General features: G+C 44.4%; 1 protein-coding gene across 2 annotated transcripts in view; it reads left to right on the plus strand.

The window, feature by feature from the left end:
- LTBP4 (latent transforming growth factor beta binding protein 4) overlaps positions 1-16,631 on the plus strand; it is a 355,162-nt gene that overhangs the window by 259,644 nt on the left and 78,887 nt on the right. For both annotated transcript variants that reach the window (XM_082262863.1, XM_082262864.1), the window contains exons 9-12: positions 8,603-8,677; positions 8,765-8,887; positions 12,929-13,093; positions 13,191-13,361. In XM_082262863.1, the coding sequence (XP_082118989.1) occupies positions 8,603-8,677; positions 8,765-8,887; positions 12,929-13,093; positions 13,191-13,361 (534 nt within the window). The remainder of the gene's footprint in view (positions 1-8,602; positions 8,678-8,764; positions 8,888-12,928; positions 13,094-13,190; positions 13,362-16,631) is intronic.

Genomic DNA, 16,631 nt, shown 5'->3' on the forward strand with positions numbered 1-16,631 from the left:
CCTCACACTAAAAATTGCTAAATGACACTTTGTAGCAGAAGTCACAGAACTGCTTCCACTCTCTTCCATGTCCCTGTATAACAATGCTAGGAATTTAGCCTATGGACCCCCTAGTCACTCCAATCACATTCCTAGCATTCTCCTGCCCCCTCAATTGGCTTTTACTGATGGTTCTGGTCCAATCATGGGCTTTTAAAGCCCATTTCCTGTACCATTGCATTTTGGTCAGTTCTGGTTGCCGAATTCCGAACTTTTTCAGCAAAAAGTTCGGAATTCGGCCGAACCTCAAACAGCCAATGTTCGGGTCGAACCGATGGTCGACCTGAACCGTTCAATCATCCCTAGTTATAAACAGGAAGAATCAGCTGTTGAAGTTGTAATTAGCAAATTCGAACATGGCGTCGGCATGTGGGTCAAGCCTCTCTTTGAATTACCAATGAGAGGCCGCCACATCAGTAGAAGGTAGCACCAGCGTCTGATTCAAGCCTCCCTCTCACTGAGGCCGGAACTTCCGCTAGCGCATCATCACAGACGGCCCCGGAACTCACGCTCCCGCATCATCAAGTATGGCCCCGGCAACCAATTCAAACCTCACTTTCAAGTCAGGAAGTTGAATAGGTAAATGACAGAACGTCTTCCCGAAAACCCATAAGGAGAAAACAATGTTACCACATTGTACCTATTTAACATATGCAAGTTATATGACAATGTAAGTGCAAAGAAATCCAAGGAGAGTCCAAGGTAAAGCAAGGCAATGTCTTATATGAAAAATAAAATGAATAAAAATATAAAAATGTATAAAATGCAAACATGAGTAAGTATCTAAAACACTTAAAAATGGTATAAGAGGAACATAATAATAAAAATAAAAAACTGACAGAGGTTCTATAATTTTTTTTTTTTAGTGTACAGATGAAAAGGCTCCGTCACTTACCTTACCCCTTGTTCTCCTCCTCTGCCCAAAGCTCAAGGGCTCAATTCACTAAAGGAGATCTCATGCAATATTTGGGTCATGTATCCAAATATCACAAGCGATATTGAAAAGCTCAATTTGCTATAGGTTCATTTACCACATTTAACATTACCATAAAACCAAGTCACCCCACACCCCCCCCCCACACCCCCACACCCCCACAGCCATCAGGCCAGGGTTGTGGGGAAGAGGCCCTTGTCTTCATCAGCATAGGGACATGTTTCTTTGGGGGTCCACCCCCCCATCTGTTGAGGACATGTGGCCTGGTATGGTTGCTCAACCTCCCCCCCTCCCCCCTTTTCCTGGCCTGCCAGGCTGCATGCTTGGATAAGGGTCTGGTATGAATTTTTTGGGATTTGTGAGTGACTTTGGGGCAATTTTTTTTTTTTGGCGTTAGCCCCCCCCCCTACTGTCTGTTTTCTTCTTTACATTCAGGGATGAGTCATGGTAGTTAGAACATTAGTGGGTGCAGCAGCTCTGAGCTGAACTGTCACATTTAACGGTGATAGGAATACCACTGCCAGGGCTGCTGTTAGAAATCATGGGGCCCCGTGCAGCCTACCTGGGTGCCCCCCCCCCGAATATATCAAGACAACATTTTCACAAAAAATACACTAAAATCATTATTAGCAGGCACAAACATAACAGAGAACCTGTGTGAATAAGCCATTTTTTATTGTTTTTTTACATTAAAAAAAATACAGAATTTTCTTTTTAAAATGTTAAATTATTTTTACAATTTTAGTTTTTTAAAATGATTCATGCGTTTAATTTTTTTTAACAGTTTGTAATTTTTCTACAAGACAGGGAAGCCTGCAGCGCTGTGGCCGGGGGGGGGGGGGCGTCACAGTGAAAGGGGGCACACGGGAAGGGGGGTCAGAAGCAGGCAGAACAGGGAGGGGGATCGGTGTCAGAGAAGCAGTTAAAGGAATGATGCCCTGTGTCTGTGTCTCTCCCTGCTGCAGCTGAAATCTGGCAGGTGGGGGAGAAACTGGCTTTCAGCTGCTGCAGAGAGCCGCACAGGGCTTTCTTCTGTAATTGCCCCTCTGCCCGACCACACTGATTCCCCGTGCTGTTGGGGCCCCCCTGTGTGCCCGGGCCCCCTACAGGAGGACTGGTGCCCTCCCCCCTCCATCAGCGGCCCTGACCACTGCTAAATGTTTTTCAGCTCCTGCTGCAGCTGTTCTGCAGGAAAATAATGTGAAAACACATTCAACGTGCATTTTTTTGTGAACTGCACTTTCATAAGTTAAATACTGCATGAGTTATTTTATCTCAAATAATCATGCGTTATTTAACTCTTAGTGAGTTGACCTCCCAGTCTGTTTTGCTGCTCCGACCCTACTGGGAAAATGTCCCCACATTTCCCATCACCAGTCATGGGGGAAGGTAGTGAGAGGCAACAGTAAGAATCTGATGGGGGTTCTAACCTTACTTCACACAAAACCTAAAAAAGCAATTGTTCAGAGTTGAGCTTTATATCTTTGAAAATAGGCTCATTGTTATAGAGTAAAAGCCACTGCAAACCAACTCTGAATGTGTATATCACCCTATGACAGGCATGTCCAACCTGCGGCCAGAGGGCCGCATGCGGCCCGGAGCCTCAGGCAATGCGGCCCACTGCCACCTGACAATTTTTTTTTTTTGCTGGGGAGGAAGGAAGTCAGGTCAGGGGCACGGTCACAGCAGCTTCCAACTAACGGTAGGCAGAGGCTGCCTCAGACGGGGGGGGGGGGGGCGTAGCATATGCAGTGTTTCCGACTCCTACCACCATGACCACTTCAAATTATTGAAGTGGTCATGGTGGTTAGAGTGTTCCTTTGTTTTCGCTCAGAAGAAGTAAACCTCTGTATACTGATTCCATTTCATTTGATCATCCTCCACTTGTGTTAAATTAGTGCGGGGGGTGCGGTGGCGTGGGAAGGGCGCGGCGGCATTTTGTTACTTATATGATATGAATCTGCTTATTTAAAAAAAAATAACTTTGTTCCAGCATTGCTATTTTTTTACCCATTTTATTATCATAATAACAGCAAATGTGGAGTTGAATGAGACACAGAGGTTTATTTTCTCTTCCTTTTGTTATAAACATGTTGCACATTCCGTGGAACAATCTGCAACTTTGTTTACAAGGATCCCTGACCCCTGATTGTATAAATGTTCCTTTTTGCGTGTTAAGTGAAAAAGTGAACAACTGGAACATCACAGAATGTCCCCGGGCGATGATGGATGGGGACACTTAGAACTGGTGCAGAGTATAAATTACCAGCGCCATTGTTCATACCCCAAGAAGCAAGCAGCCAAACCTTTGAGGGGGTTCAGTCTTCTTCCAGAAACCACCCACATGATCCTGCTTGGAGAACCATGCCAAAAACACATCTGTCCTCCCCGAAAGCCCAGAGATCGGGTCCATCTGTGATAGATAAATGTGATTACAAAACAGACAGGAACTTTATTAGGTTCAACAGAGGTCTCCCACTCTCATATCTGTGAACCGCCGAGGGACAAACCTCCAAGAATTCTTCCAAAAAGATGATTTTATGGTACAGTTTAGAAAGCCAGGCTAATATTTATCATTCCAATTATGTAGAGGACGTTGGAAAGAAAAGCTCTTTGTAAATGGACAAAAATCTGTGCAAGCCTAGGTAATTTATAATTATTTTACTCAATTTCCTAAAAGTGGAACCTTACCCATAACAAGTTGCTAAAAAAATAATGTTCTTTAGAGAGGAACATAAATTTCACATTAATCAATATGCTACCAAAATGAGTGTGTGCTGTAAATTGCCTCCAGCATTGCTCCTGCTTCTTCTTGCTGGAGGCTGCCATTTTGGTGAAGCCCAGAGCCCCTGATTAGCAGTAAGAGCTCATTCACACCATACGTGCATGAAAACTGCGCAGATTTCACTTGCAGAGACATCGGTTTATGTCAGTTTTCATGCATGTTTCACTGAGTTTTTATGCACGTTGACATCTGTTTTCAAGCGCATCAGTTATGTGACCGTTCACACCATTCATGAATAAAATAATGTTGGTAAAACTGCCCAGATTTCCTTTGGGGAGACACTAGTTTACATCAGTTTTCATGCGCATTTCAGTCAGTTTTTATGCACTTTGACATCATTTTTCATGCACGTCTTTATGCACAGACTGACATTACCCTCACCATCACTGCCCCTCTCACCTGTCTCCTGCCATCACTGTCCCCCTCACCTGTCTCCTGCCATAAGTGTCCCCCTCACCTATCTCCTGCCATCACTGTCCCCCTCACCTGTCTCCTACCATCACTGTCCCCCTCACCTGTCTCCTGCCATCACTGTCCCCCTCACCTGTCTTCTGCCATCACTGTCCCCCTTACCTGCCTCCTGCCATCACTGTCCTCCTCACCTGTCTCCTGCCATCACTGTCCCCCTCACCTGTCTCCTGCCATCACTGTCCCCCTCACCTGTCTCCTGCCATCACTGTCCCCCTCACCTGTCTCCTGCCATCACTGCCCATCTCACCTGTCTCCTGTCATCACTGTCCCCCTCACCTGTCTCCTGCCATCACTGTCCCCCTCACCTGTCTCCTGCCATCACTGTCCCCCTCATCTGTCTCCTGACATCACTGTCCCCCCTCACCTGTCTTCTGCCATCACTGTCCCCCTCACCTGTCTCCTGCCATCACTGTCCCCCTCACCTGTCTCCTGCCATCACTGCCCATCTCCCCTGTCTCCTGCCATCACTGTCCCCCTCACCTGTCTCCTGCCATCACTGCCCCCCCCTCACCTGTCTCCTGCCATCACTGTCCCCCTCACCTGTCTCCTGCCATCACTGCCCATCTCCCCTCACCTGTCTCCTGCCATCACTGTCCCCCTCACCTGGCTGTCTCCTGCCATCACTGTCCTCCTCATATGTCTCCTGCCATCACTGTCCCCCTCACCTGCCTCCTGGCATCACTGTCTCCTCCCATCACTGTCCCCCTCATCTGTCTCCTCCCATCACTGTCCCCCTCATCTGTCTCCTGCCATCACTGCCCATCTCACCTGTCTCCTGCCATCGCTGTCCCCCTCATCTGTCTTCTGCCATCAGTGTCCCGCTCATCTTTCTCCTGCCATCACTGTCTCCATCACCTGTCTCCTATCATCACTGTCCCCCTCACCTGTCTCCTGCCATCAGTGTCCCCCTCACCTGTCTCCTGCCATCAGTGTCCCCCTCACTTGTCTCCTGCTATCACTGTCCCCCTCATCTATCTCCTACCATCGCTGTCCCCCTCATCTTTCTCCTGCCATCGCTGTCCCCCTCACCTGTCTCCTGGCATCGTTGTCCCCCTCACCTGTCTCCTGGCATCACTGTCCCCCTCACCTGTCTCCTGCAATCACTGTCCCCCTCACCTATCTCCTGCCATCACTGTCCCCCTAATCTGCCTCCTGCCATCGCTGTCCCCCTCATCTATCTCCTGCCATCGCTGTCCCCCTCACCTGTCTCCTATCATCACTGTCCCCCTCATCTGTCTCCTGCCATCGCTGTCCCCCTCATCTTTCTCCTGCCATCGCTGTCCCCCTCACCTGTCTCCTGACATCGCTGTCCCCCTCACCTGTCTCCTGGCATCACTGTCCCCCTCACCTGTCTCCTGCCATCACTGTCCCCCTCACCTGTCTCCTGCCATCACTGTCCCCCTCATCTGTCTCCTGCCATCACTGTCCTCCTTGCCTGTCTCCTGCCATCACTGTCCCTCTCATCTATCTCCTGCCATCACTGTCCCCCTCGCCTGTCTCCTGCCATCACTGTCCTCCTCGCCTGTCTCCTGCCATCACTGTCCCTCTCATCTATCTCCTGCCATCACTGTCCCTCTCATCTGTCTCCTGCCATTAGTGTCCCCCTCATCTGTCCCCCCCCGTTAGCACCCCCTTATTTGCCCCCCATCATAATTGTGCCCCACCATTAGTGTCCCCTTTATCTGTCTCCTGCCATTAGTGTCATCTCACCTGTCCCCCGCCATCATCATTAGTGTCCTTTCATCTATCACCCACCATTTGTGCCCTTGTGTGCACAACGCGTGCAGAAAAACTTACGTCTCTGCAACATGGTGTGAACGAGCCCTAAATCATAAGGCAGAACTAAACCGTCAATGGTTTAAAAAACAGTTACATTCCTGGAATCCTGAAAATGCTAACGTTCACATTTGCTTGTGTCCTCAACCAAACTGTCAAACTATCAAAAGGCTGGTATCTCTTCTGTTCACATGTGCAGCAACATGGCAGTTGCAGATCAAACAGAAGCAGCTTTCTTGGCTGTAGGGGCTTGTTCATAGCATAAGTGCATGAAAAATGATGATAAAACTATACAGAATTCACTTGTAGACATCAGTTTTTATGCGCTTTCAGTAAGTTTTTATGTACATTGACATCAGTTTTAATGCATGTCAGTTATGTGCCCTGTTCACATTACAGTGTTGATGTCATAAAAAAAAATGTGTATGTGATGCCAGTGTTGTGGTGTGAACAGGACACATAGAGAACATTTGTTTTTTGTTTTTGTGCCCTTGTGGAACGCATGCAAAAAAAACTGACGTTCCACTCTCTGCACATATTGTGAACAAGACCTAAGACTCCATTCACACCAATGCCTTTTTTCATGCTTTTTGGAGAAACGCCTGACATGTTTTTTAACGTGGGTTCCTAAGGAACACATTCACATCAACGCATTTTTGTGTCTCTGCATTTTTGGAAAGGGTCAGGGACTCTTTTAAATGCAAAACGCTGCTTTTTTTGCTTCTTTGGTTCAATAGATTTCAATAGAGACCCTGCAGAAAAGCATGTAGTGCATTTTAGTGCGTTTTTTATGTGTTTTAGCGTGTTTTTTTTTTTTACACATTTTGCATTATTTCATCTTCCCAACAACACATTGGCCAAATAAAAAGCAACAAGCACAAAAAAGTGCAAAACGCATCAAAAACGCGTGTTTTCGGAAAAAAAAGCACAGAAACGCTAAAAAGCAACATGCATATGCCTCGTACACACGCAACGATAGTTGGCCGTGAATTTTCGGCCAACATCCGAACGTCCGATCGGCCAATTTTCGGGTTGTTAGTATGATGCTTCCGACAACCGACTCCGACTTTTCGGCCGAACAAAATCTGGTGTGCATGCTATAAAATTTTTGTTGGCCGTCAACAGAATGGCCGATTTTTCGTCAGTCAGTACAGATTTCGGCAGGCATAAATCTGATGAGCAAGACTGGGCATGCTCAGAGAAGCAAAAACACACGGAAAGTAAACCAGCACATGACATCACTTCTGAAGTTGGTTTTTGTTGGCCGATAAAATTAGTGTGCAGTCTAGAGCACATTTCAACCAACACAACAACAATTGGACAAAAGACGGCCGATCGGTCGGCCGATAATCGTTGCGTGTGTACGAGGCATTAGATGTGAATCGAGCCTTAAGGATAGGAGGGTTAAATTCTGCTATAAAGCTGTCAGCAGATCGGCCTCTACAAATTCTACAGTGACTAAAAATAAAGAGCAACTAAGCAAGGGGCCAGCCTAAAGTCACCTAGCAGGCCTTAATTTTCTGACTAAAGTTCCACTTTAAGGGTCCTTTCACACAGGCTTTCTGCCCGGCGGACTCTGTTTTGCTCAACCAGGATCGATCTGCCGATCCCCACTGGCAGATGACAGGTTCAGGCAGATGACACGTCTGTCTCCGCTTACTTTGCAGAGGCAGACCTGCCAGATCTGAACTCTCCTCTATGGGAGATCAGAAGAAAACAGACCGCCTGTCCGTTTTCATCCGATCCAATCCTCCAGACGGATGGAAAATAGGGTTTCCATCTGTCTGGATTTCATGGACAGGATTAGATCAGATAGCAGTGGTAACTGCTGACATCCGCTGCTCCATAGGGGAGCATCCAATCAGGTCCACTTGAAAAACCGACAGGCGGACCTGATCGGAAAGCCCGTGTGAAAGGGGCCTTAGTCATAAGTGTAGGCCTCATTCTCGAAAATTGGAACCTTATGAATCGTGTTATTTCCAGCACAGATTTATTAATCCAGTCTTCAAGAAAAAAGGAAAGAAGCCGATAACCGCTTAACAACCATAGTTCAGATTTTTGGACAGATGCACAGACTCTTCCACCAGGTGTTACCAACTCTAACATGTTTCACTCCTACATAGAGCCTATTTGCTCAATGAATAACCTTTGTGTAGGAGTAAAACTCATTTGTTGGTAACGCCAGGTGGGCAAATCTGTGCATCAGCCTTTTCAACAAACCCGAACATTGGCTTTTAAGCAGTGAGCGGCTTCCTTCCTTTTTTTCTTGAAGACTGGAGTGTTCACCTGGAGCTGTTTGTGACTGTTGAGCGCCTGAACCCAGTACCAAAGAACTAGAGAGAAGGGGGTAATGCTTGTAGTGGGATACTATTCTATTACTATACTGATAGATTAATTAATCACCAACGAACAGTCAACAGGTAAAAAGTCACCATGTTTCTGGAATTTGCAAACTCCCTCTTCATCAGGGTAAGAAAACAAAGCAACATAAAAAACGTTTTACCAATACTATGATGATCATGTGTTATTGAGTATGACTCTACTGAGATATATACTGTATATCAAATCAGCCTAATGCGCCTTTTCTAAATCCACAGAAGGGGCCATAGTTGGCGTTCTTTCAGAATCCTCCTGTCCTAAGGGCTATAGCAAAAGCAATGGAACATGTATAGGTAAGACATTTTACACATTACATATAGCTCGTTCTTAACTTTTCTTTTTAAATGAGACCTCCTTTGAAATCTTTCTTCCTAAAACAGATATTGATGAGTGTAAAGATCCATCCTTTTGTCAAAATGGAAATTGCATCAACACTAGAGGGAGCTTTTCCTGTATGTGCAAAGAAGGATATCTTCTGGATGCCTCACGAAGCAGCTGTATATGTGAGTGAGATTTCTTGTAAAACATAATGCCCCTAAAAAAACAGAGGCAAAAAGAGATGGTGTAGAACTGTAGATGGTACTCCGTTCCCTTTTGCCTTTTTTATGCATTGCTCAGATACCCCTCTTGCTGCTTTAGTGGGTGTTCTGCTGATGGCACATTTACATGCCTGGTGGGATTGCCCGCAGAGTAGATGTTTTTTGTCTTGCACCCACTAGATGGTTTATACCAGGGATCTCCAAACTTTTTAAACAAAAGGCCAAATTAAAGCTTTTTCAGACTTTAGGGGGGCCAGACGCTGATCAGTGGGAGTAAAAAATATTACATAGCACCTGTGGTCAGTAAGAGGAAGAATTGTGCCCCATAATGGGTATTAATAATAGGATCAATGGCCCATCATGGTGTCAGTGGGAGGAAAAGTGCCCCATCATTGGTGTCTGTGTGGGGGGGGGGATAGTGCCCCATCATTGGTGTCAGCGGGAGGAATAGAGCCCCATCATTGATATCAGTGGGAGGAATAGTGCCCCATCATTGATATCAGTGGGAGGAATAGTGCCCCATCATTAGTATTAGTGGGAGTAATAGTGCCCCATCATTGGTGTCAGTAGGAGGAATAGTGCCCCATTGTTGGTGTCAGTAGGAGAAATAGTGCCCCATCATTGGTGTCAGTAGGAGGAATAGTGCCCCATTGTTGGTATTAGTGGAAGGAATAGTGCTCCATCATTGGTGTCAGTGGGAGAAATAGTGCCCCATTATTGGGTATCAGTGGGAAGAATAATACCCCATCGTTGGTGTTAGTGGAAGGACTAGTGCCCCATCATCTGTGTTAGTGGAAAGAATAGTGCCCTATAGTTGGCATCAGTGGGAGAAGTAGTGTCACATCATTGGTATCAGTGGAAGGAATGTTTCAATGTTGATATTTATAGGAATATAAGAATTCCCAATAAATAGACCTCCCCAAAAGAACCCAATGGAAGCTCTCTTGAACAAAAAACAATCTAACTATACCAAATTGGAATTTCATTTGTCTACCCATGTTTTACCTGCTGACGGTTGCCAGGTTCTAGGAAAAGCTAACTGTTCCCTTTGGCGAACTAATAGTATTACTAAAGGCAAACTTTTTTTTCATTGTGGTGGATTCAGTAAGGGACAGTCATAGGTCATATCCCCTGTCATTTCTAGTCATATGTGTGCCATTAGGGAGATTTCCTTTCGCTTTCAGGTCCCATGAGAGGAAATCCCCTCTGAGAGAATCTGAGAGAATCTCTGGTTGTCACCAAGGTCACTACCAGAACTAGTGCTCCCATTGAAACATTTCCCCTTTTTTCCTGTTCTGGTGACAACCCAAAATTTGTGTTTTCATTATAACATTCACTATAAACATGGCAAATCGAGAAGGTGAATTTGACAGGGGCACAGACAGCAATAAATACCTGACAAATGTTCTAATCCCTCTCCACTGGACTAAGGTTTTGCCTTTAAATCTCATAAGAAAATGGCAGCTACGTAGGATAATAGATTGTCCAAATTTCACAAAATATGGGACACACTATTTGCGGATGAAATTTAACTTCTCGCTATTTCATTTTTCTTTACCGAGCCTGTAGTGTTTGGGTCCTACCTTGGTGAGCACTGTTCCCCCCATTCTTTTTTTTCTTCTCCTACCACCTTTGCCTATCAGCCTTTCTTTGTTTCCCTTCCCCCTCATGTCCACCTTTTCCTTTGCTTCGTTTCTATTTTTTCCTTCTTCTTTGCTTTCTCTTTGTTTGTTCTTTTCGACCAACATCCCTCCATGCCTCTTAGTTGTCCACACAGAGGTTTTTTCTCTTCCGAGTTCTTTGATTTCTTATTTCTGGGATGCCCCTACGATTGACACTTCTAGACTAATGACCTGTATCATTATGCTGTACGAAGGCTTTGCTGGGCTCTTTTCATACAATGTCAGTCTGAAGTAGCGTGAGGCTTACATATTATCTCCATTCATCTGTTGTGATACATGTAAAAATTTTAATAATTCAATAAAATTTATTGAATCAGAGATGAAAATGTTATTCTATCATTTGATAGCAGAGATGGAAATGTTCTATTCTGACTTTAATTGTTGTAATAGTGACTTATCCCTTGCTGAGACCTATTCCTGGATTGTATAAGCAGATACAATCACCGCGGACAATCATTATCAGATAGCTGAACTCACCAGACACCGTTTCTATCAATCCACATAGGTTTTTTTGCAAGCAGTAGGTATAGCAGACAACAAAATGTGGCAGATGATTGAAAGATGGTATTTGCAGGTAAAAACATGGTAATGTGTACCCGAATGTAAGCAGATTGTATGAAAGACCGACACAGATGTGGCCATCTCTATCCCCACAAGCATAAAGAAAGAGAAACAGGAAATACATCATCAATGGGAGGGGACAGGAGGGAACACAGAAGAGAAAAACAGAAAGACAAGTGCAATAACCGAAATAACCACAAGATGGCAGTATAATAACCAAATATATAGACATTACCATAACTATGCATTATACTGTATTGGAGTAATAGCACATGTTCCCTCTAAATATAGCACCCTCCTAGGTAGGTGCTTAATAGAGTATAGTTTTGGATCCTTTCTGCTTACCAGAAGAATTGCCAGGTAATTCTATATTATTCTCCTGCCAGAGAGCAAGACCTGATAGTGAGGTCTGCTCATGGTGCTCAGGTGCAACTCAGTTTGTCTGAAGTGTTTTACACTGGTCCAATAGGGAGGCATATTGGACAGTGGGAGGAAACCTGACAAATGAGTTCACATGCATTTAGTACAGCCCTGGTGATTTTCAAAGGGAAGTGCCTCAGTGCATGCTGGGATACTGTATAAATGCCAGGAGCACATGTGCTCGAGGTCCTTTAGCTGGAGAGCGGAGTCCCGGAGGGAGGGGGCGCCTGCCTCCTCCTCTGTAGAAGTTGCCATGCGGCCTCAGGTAGTTGACCTGAGGGCCTAAAGTGCTAGATGGGAACTGAACCCAGAGGTCCAGTAGAGCTGACTGGAAGGAAGAAACTGGAAAGATCTGATGCTGTATACAGTGAGTACAGATCTGTGTCAAGGGGCCTAACCTGAGGGGGGCCATCCCTGCAGCTAGAAGAGTCAGTGGATGGGTGTCAGTAAAGTGGATGCTAGAGAGATCCTGAAGATAATGTAGTTGACCAAGTCTATTGCTGAAGAAAGAGCAAGGAGACTTAACCCTTTATATACACATGGCAGTATAGTCAAGCAGTGTGGCTGCTTCCACAAGCAACCTGGTGAGAGTTGTCTTGATCAACTGTATATGGTTCCAGTTGGAGTATCCCATTATTTCCTTCTCCCATCCAAATTCCCCAATAAATACTTAAAGAGATTGTAAACCGAAAAAAATGTTTTTTTTTTTTCTTTCCATCCTGAAAGAGAAAGACATAATGAGCTAGTATGCATCGCATACTAGTTCATTATCAAATACTTACCTTAGATCGAGCCCCCGCCGTGCCGCTCGCTTACCTCTATGACGGGCGACATGTCCAGTCGTCCGTCTTCCGGGATTGCGGCATCCGGTCATCTGATTGGCCGGAGCCGCGGTGACGCACATGCGCATGCGCGCGGGAGCCGACGGTCACGGCACGGGGCTCTGAAGGAACGGCACGAGCGGCCGTTCCTTCAGAGCGCATGCGCCAGTGACGTCACTGGCTGCATGTAAGGTAAATATCTCCTAAACTGTACATGTTTAGGAGATATTTACAGTACCTATAGGTAAGCCTTATCATAGGCTTACCTATAGGTACAAGTGTCAGAGGAGGGTTTACTTCCTATTTAAAACCAACAACACCCCTGGACTGTTTATTGAGTAACGAGCCATTAGGATTAAGGATGAATGTGTGGACTGTACCCTAAGTGACTATGCTGTTAATCAGAGGAGGCCCAACAAGTCATCAAACAGCAAGCCCTACAGGGAAAGTGCTACATAAATATTCTACTGAATAATTGTACTTTCTTGGATCTCCATTTTACCATTTATGTTTTATCTTAGCCCATCATGTGATCTCAGAAGTTAAGGGCCCCTGTTTCCGGATTTTGCGGGAAGGCGGTTGCTCTCTCCCTATTCTCCGTAACATCACCAAACAGATCTGTTGCTGCAGTCGTGTGGGCAAAGCTTGGGGCAAAGGATGTGAAAGATGCCCTCCCTTTGGTACAGGTAGGAATCCATTAAAGAATTTTAATATTTTGCTCCGGCTAAGCAAATTTTACTGCAGTGTAACATACAATCGCTGGCATTTGACTATGTTTTGTAGATGGTTTTAAGGAGACCTGCCCTGCTGGCCCTGGATACCATTACTCTGCATCAGACCTGAAAATCAACCACCGTTTTGTGGGACAGGATCAGGGCATAGTTCCAGTACAGCGTCAACCTGGATCCAGGACGGCTGTGACCACTGCAACTCCACCCCAGAGGCCCGTCACAAGTAAGAGTCCAAGCTTTAGAGATTTATAACCAGTTTCCTTTTACCACAAACGTAAATACCCTCCTAGCATTTCTCATGCTCTATATATTGAAGTGAATGTTACATCCATTCTGCACTCTAAAGTCAACCTAGCTTCAGATACGGTATATTTCTTCATTTTGCATGCATGCTAAGGTATTTTCACCTCTCACAGAAATCACAGTACTCTCCTTAGAATGCTTCATCTGCTTTTCTCCTCAGAAGGACGGCATCATCTTTGTTCAGGCATCAAGCAGGATCGGCATCTATTACCTGGACTGAGACATTGTCTCGGAGATGATACAATCATCTAAATCAGGGGTCTCCAATTTTTCTAAACAAAGGGCTAGTTTATTGTCCTTCAGACTTTAGAGGGGCTGGATTATGGCCAACAGGAGTGGAAATATTCCCGTCATCAGTGGGAGTATACATCGTCACATTTGGTATTAGGGGGAGGCATTGTGCTTCATCGTTGGTATCTTAGGGATAATAGTGCATAATAGTGCCCCATTATTGATGTCATTGGGAGGAATAGTGCCCCAAGGGCCGGATAAAGCCAAGCAAAGGGCCGCATCCGGCCCCTGGGCCACAGTTTGGAGACCACTGGTCTAAATCCTGGGACCTGTGTAGTTCTTTGCTGTGTTCACAAATATGTGAAACAGATCATCCCCTGCTGCAGTCGGCACAACTTGCTACAAGGCTACAATGTCACAGCCTGATCAGTTGGGAAGAGGAGACTAAGGAAATGCTTCTTCCTGCCTGCAGCAAACTGCTTACATCATCTTAGCCCAGGCAAAGGAGCTGGAGCTCAGGAATTGTTTTTTTTTTTTTTTTTTTTAATAACAAAAAGTGGGAATTTAAGAAAAAAAAATGATTATGTCGCTGTATGAAGCGCCATGTTAGGAATTTATTTATGCAAACTTGTAAAGTTAATAATAATTCTACTTTAAATGTGTAATGCTGGTTCTTAAAAATTGGAGAAAAGTAAAACATTTTACATTGAAATAGAAAACCCCCAGAAATGGTGCCATGGACAGTACATTACTATCTTTAACACAAGAATTCCAGAAGGAACCCTATATTCTATGAATAGACATACACTATATTTACCAAAGTATTGGGACACCTGCCTTTACACGCACATGAACATTAATGGCATCCCAGTCTTAGTCCGTAGGGTTCAATATTGCTGTCCCACCCTTTGCAGCTATAACAGCTTCAACTCTTCTGGAAAGACTGTCCACAAGGTTTAGGAGTGTGTCTATGGGAATGTTTGACCATTCTTCCAGAAGCGCATTAGTGAGGTCAGGCACTGATGTTGGACAAGAAGGCCTGGCTCGCAGTCTGCGCTCTAATTCATCCCAAAGTTGTTCTGTCGGGTTGAGGTCAGGACTCTGTGCAGACCAGTCAAGTTCCTCCACTCCAAACTCGCTCATCCATGTCTTTATGAACCTTGTTTGTACACTGGTGTGCAGTCATGTTGGAACAGAAAGGGGTCATCCCCAAACTGTTCCCACAAAGTTGGGAGCATGAAATTGGCCAAAATTATTATTATTATTATTTCAGGTACTTATATAGTCAATTTACGCAGCTCTTTACATATACATTGTACATTCACATCAGTCCTTGCCCTCAAGGAGCTTACAATCTAAGGTAATGTCTTGGTATGCTGACGCCTTAAGAGTTCCTTTCACTGGAACTAAGAGGCCAAGCCCAACCCCAACCCCTGAAAAACAACCCCACACCATAATCCCCCCTCCGCCAAATAATGTGGACCAGTGCACAACGCAAGGTCCATAAAGACATAGATGAGAAAGTTTGGGGTGGAGGAACTTGACTGCCCTGCACAGAAACCTGACCTCAACCCGATAGAACACCTTTGGGATTCATTCGAGCGGAGACTGCGAGCCAGGACTTCTCGCCAATATCAGTGCCTGAACTCACAAATGCGCTTCTGGAAGAATGGTCAAACATTCCCATAGACACACTCCTAAACCTTGTGGACAGCCTTCCCATAAGATATGAAGCTGTTACAGCTGCAAAGGTTGGGCCAACTCAATATTGAACCCTATGGACTAAGACTGGGATGCCATTAAAGTTCATGTGCGTGTAAAGGCAGGCGTCCCAATACTATTGGTAAAAGAAGTGTACACTGAGCAAATTTTGTCGGGTTCCTAAAGAACTGGCTGAAATTCAATTCATAGGTGACCCTGTCGCCACTTCCTACCAACATCTTTCGAATGGACAGTTGAAGGAAAATTTTTTAGCCAAAAAGCACCTGCATCCAATCAGATGCAGTCATGGTTTATATATTCTGAGAGCCACTAATGCTAGCTATTTGCACACAAAAGCCACATGTGGGAGATTCATCCATCCATGCTGCACGAAAAAATCTATCAGTTTATGACCATTTTAATTGTGGAATTTAGGAGCAGGAAATCCCAGTCTAGCTGTCCGTGGTCAGTTATAAAGATTTAGACAATTGTAATTTCATAGACAGCTATAGAGAGGGATCAAAGGAGGAGTTAGGCTCCAGCTGTAATGTATTATGTGCATTGCAGACCTTTCCTTTGGGCTTTGTCTAGTCCTGTGAAAACAAGTACCCTTTTCCGAAAAAAAGGTGTACTCCCCGCGCCTAGGAGTTAATTTTATTGGATATAAATATATAAATTACCTATAAATTTGTGGAAAAATTTGTAAAATTATAAGATATAGCAGCAGCAGTAGTATAAAATGGTAAGAATGAAAAAATAGTCCTAAAAATAGGGCTATCTACAGCGCTTGCTAAAATATAAAACCTAAAACCTAAACCTGTGTAATAGTAATACATAAATTTGTAAATTCACAAATAAAAGTGCAAGTGTGCAAACTAGTAAAGTACAGAGGGCTAGCGCTTAGGATCACCTGTTCCGGTAAGTACGTGTATAAAAATCAATAAATATATAATAAATAAGCTGCTGCTGGTAAGAAAAAGGGGGTACCTTTCTAACAATAAATTAACAAAGTACCTGCGCTGCTAATAAACGGAACTGTATAGCTAATAATCAAAATAAATAATTGTGCTAAATTTATACTCATCAGTGATATACTAAAAGTGCTCGTGCATAGATTGTGTCTAATATAACCATTGTGCAATCATTATAAATCAATACATTTGTGCCAAATATAAATATAAACATAGATTAGTGAATAAATATATTCCAAAGTTGATTCTTGTATAAAAAAATAGTTCATGTGATCTTCATTCAATAT

The sequence above is a fragment of the Pelophylax lessonae genome, assembly GCF_965119305.1.
Source record: "Pelophylax lessonae genome assembly, chromosome: 7".
NCBI lineage: Eukaryota > Metazoa > Chordata > Amphibia > Anura > Ranidae > Pelophylax > Pelophylax lessonae.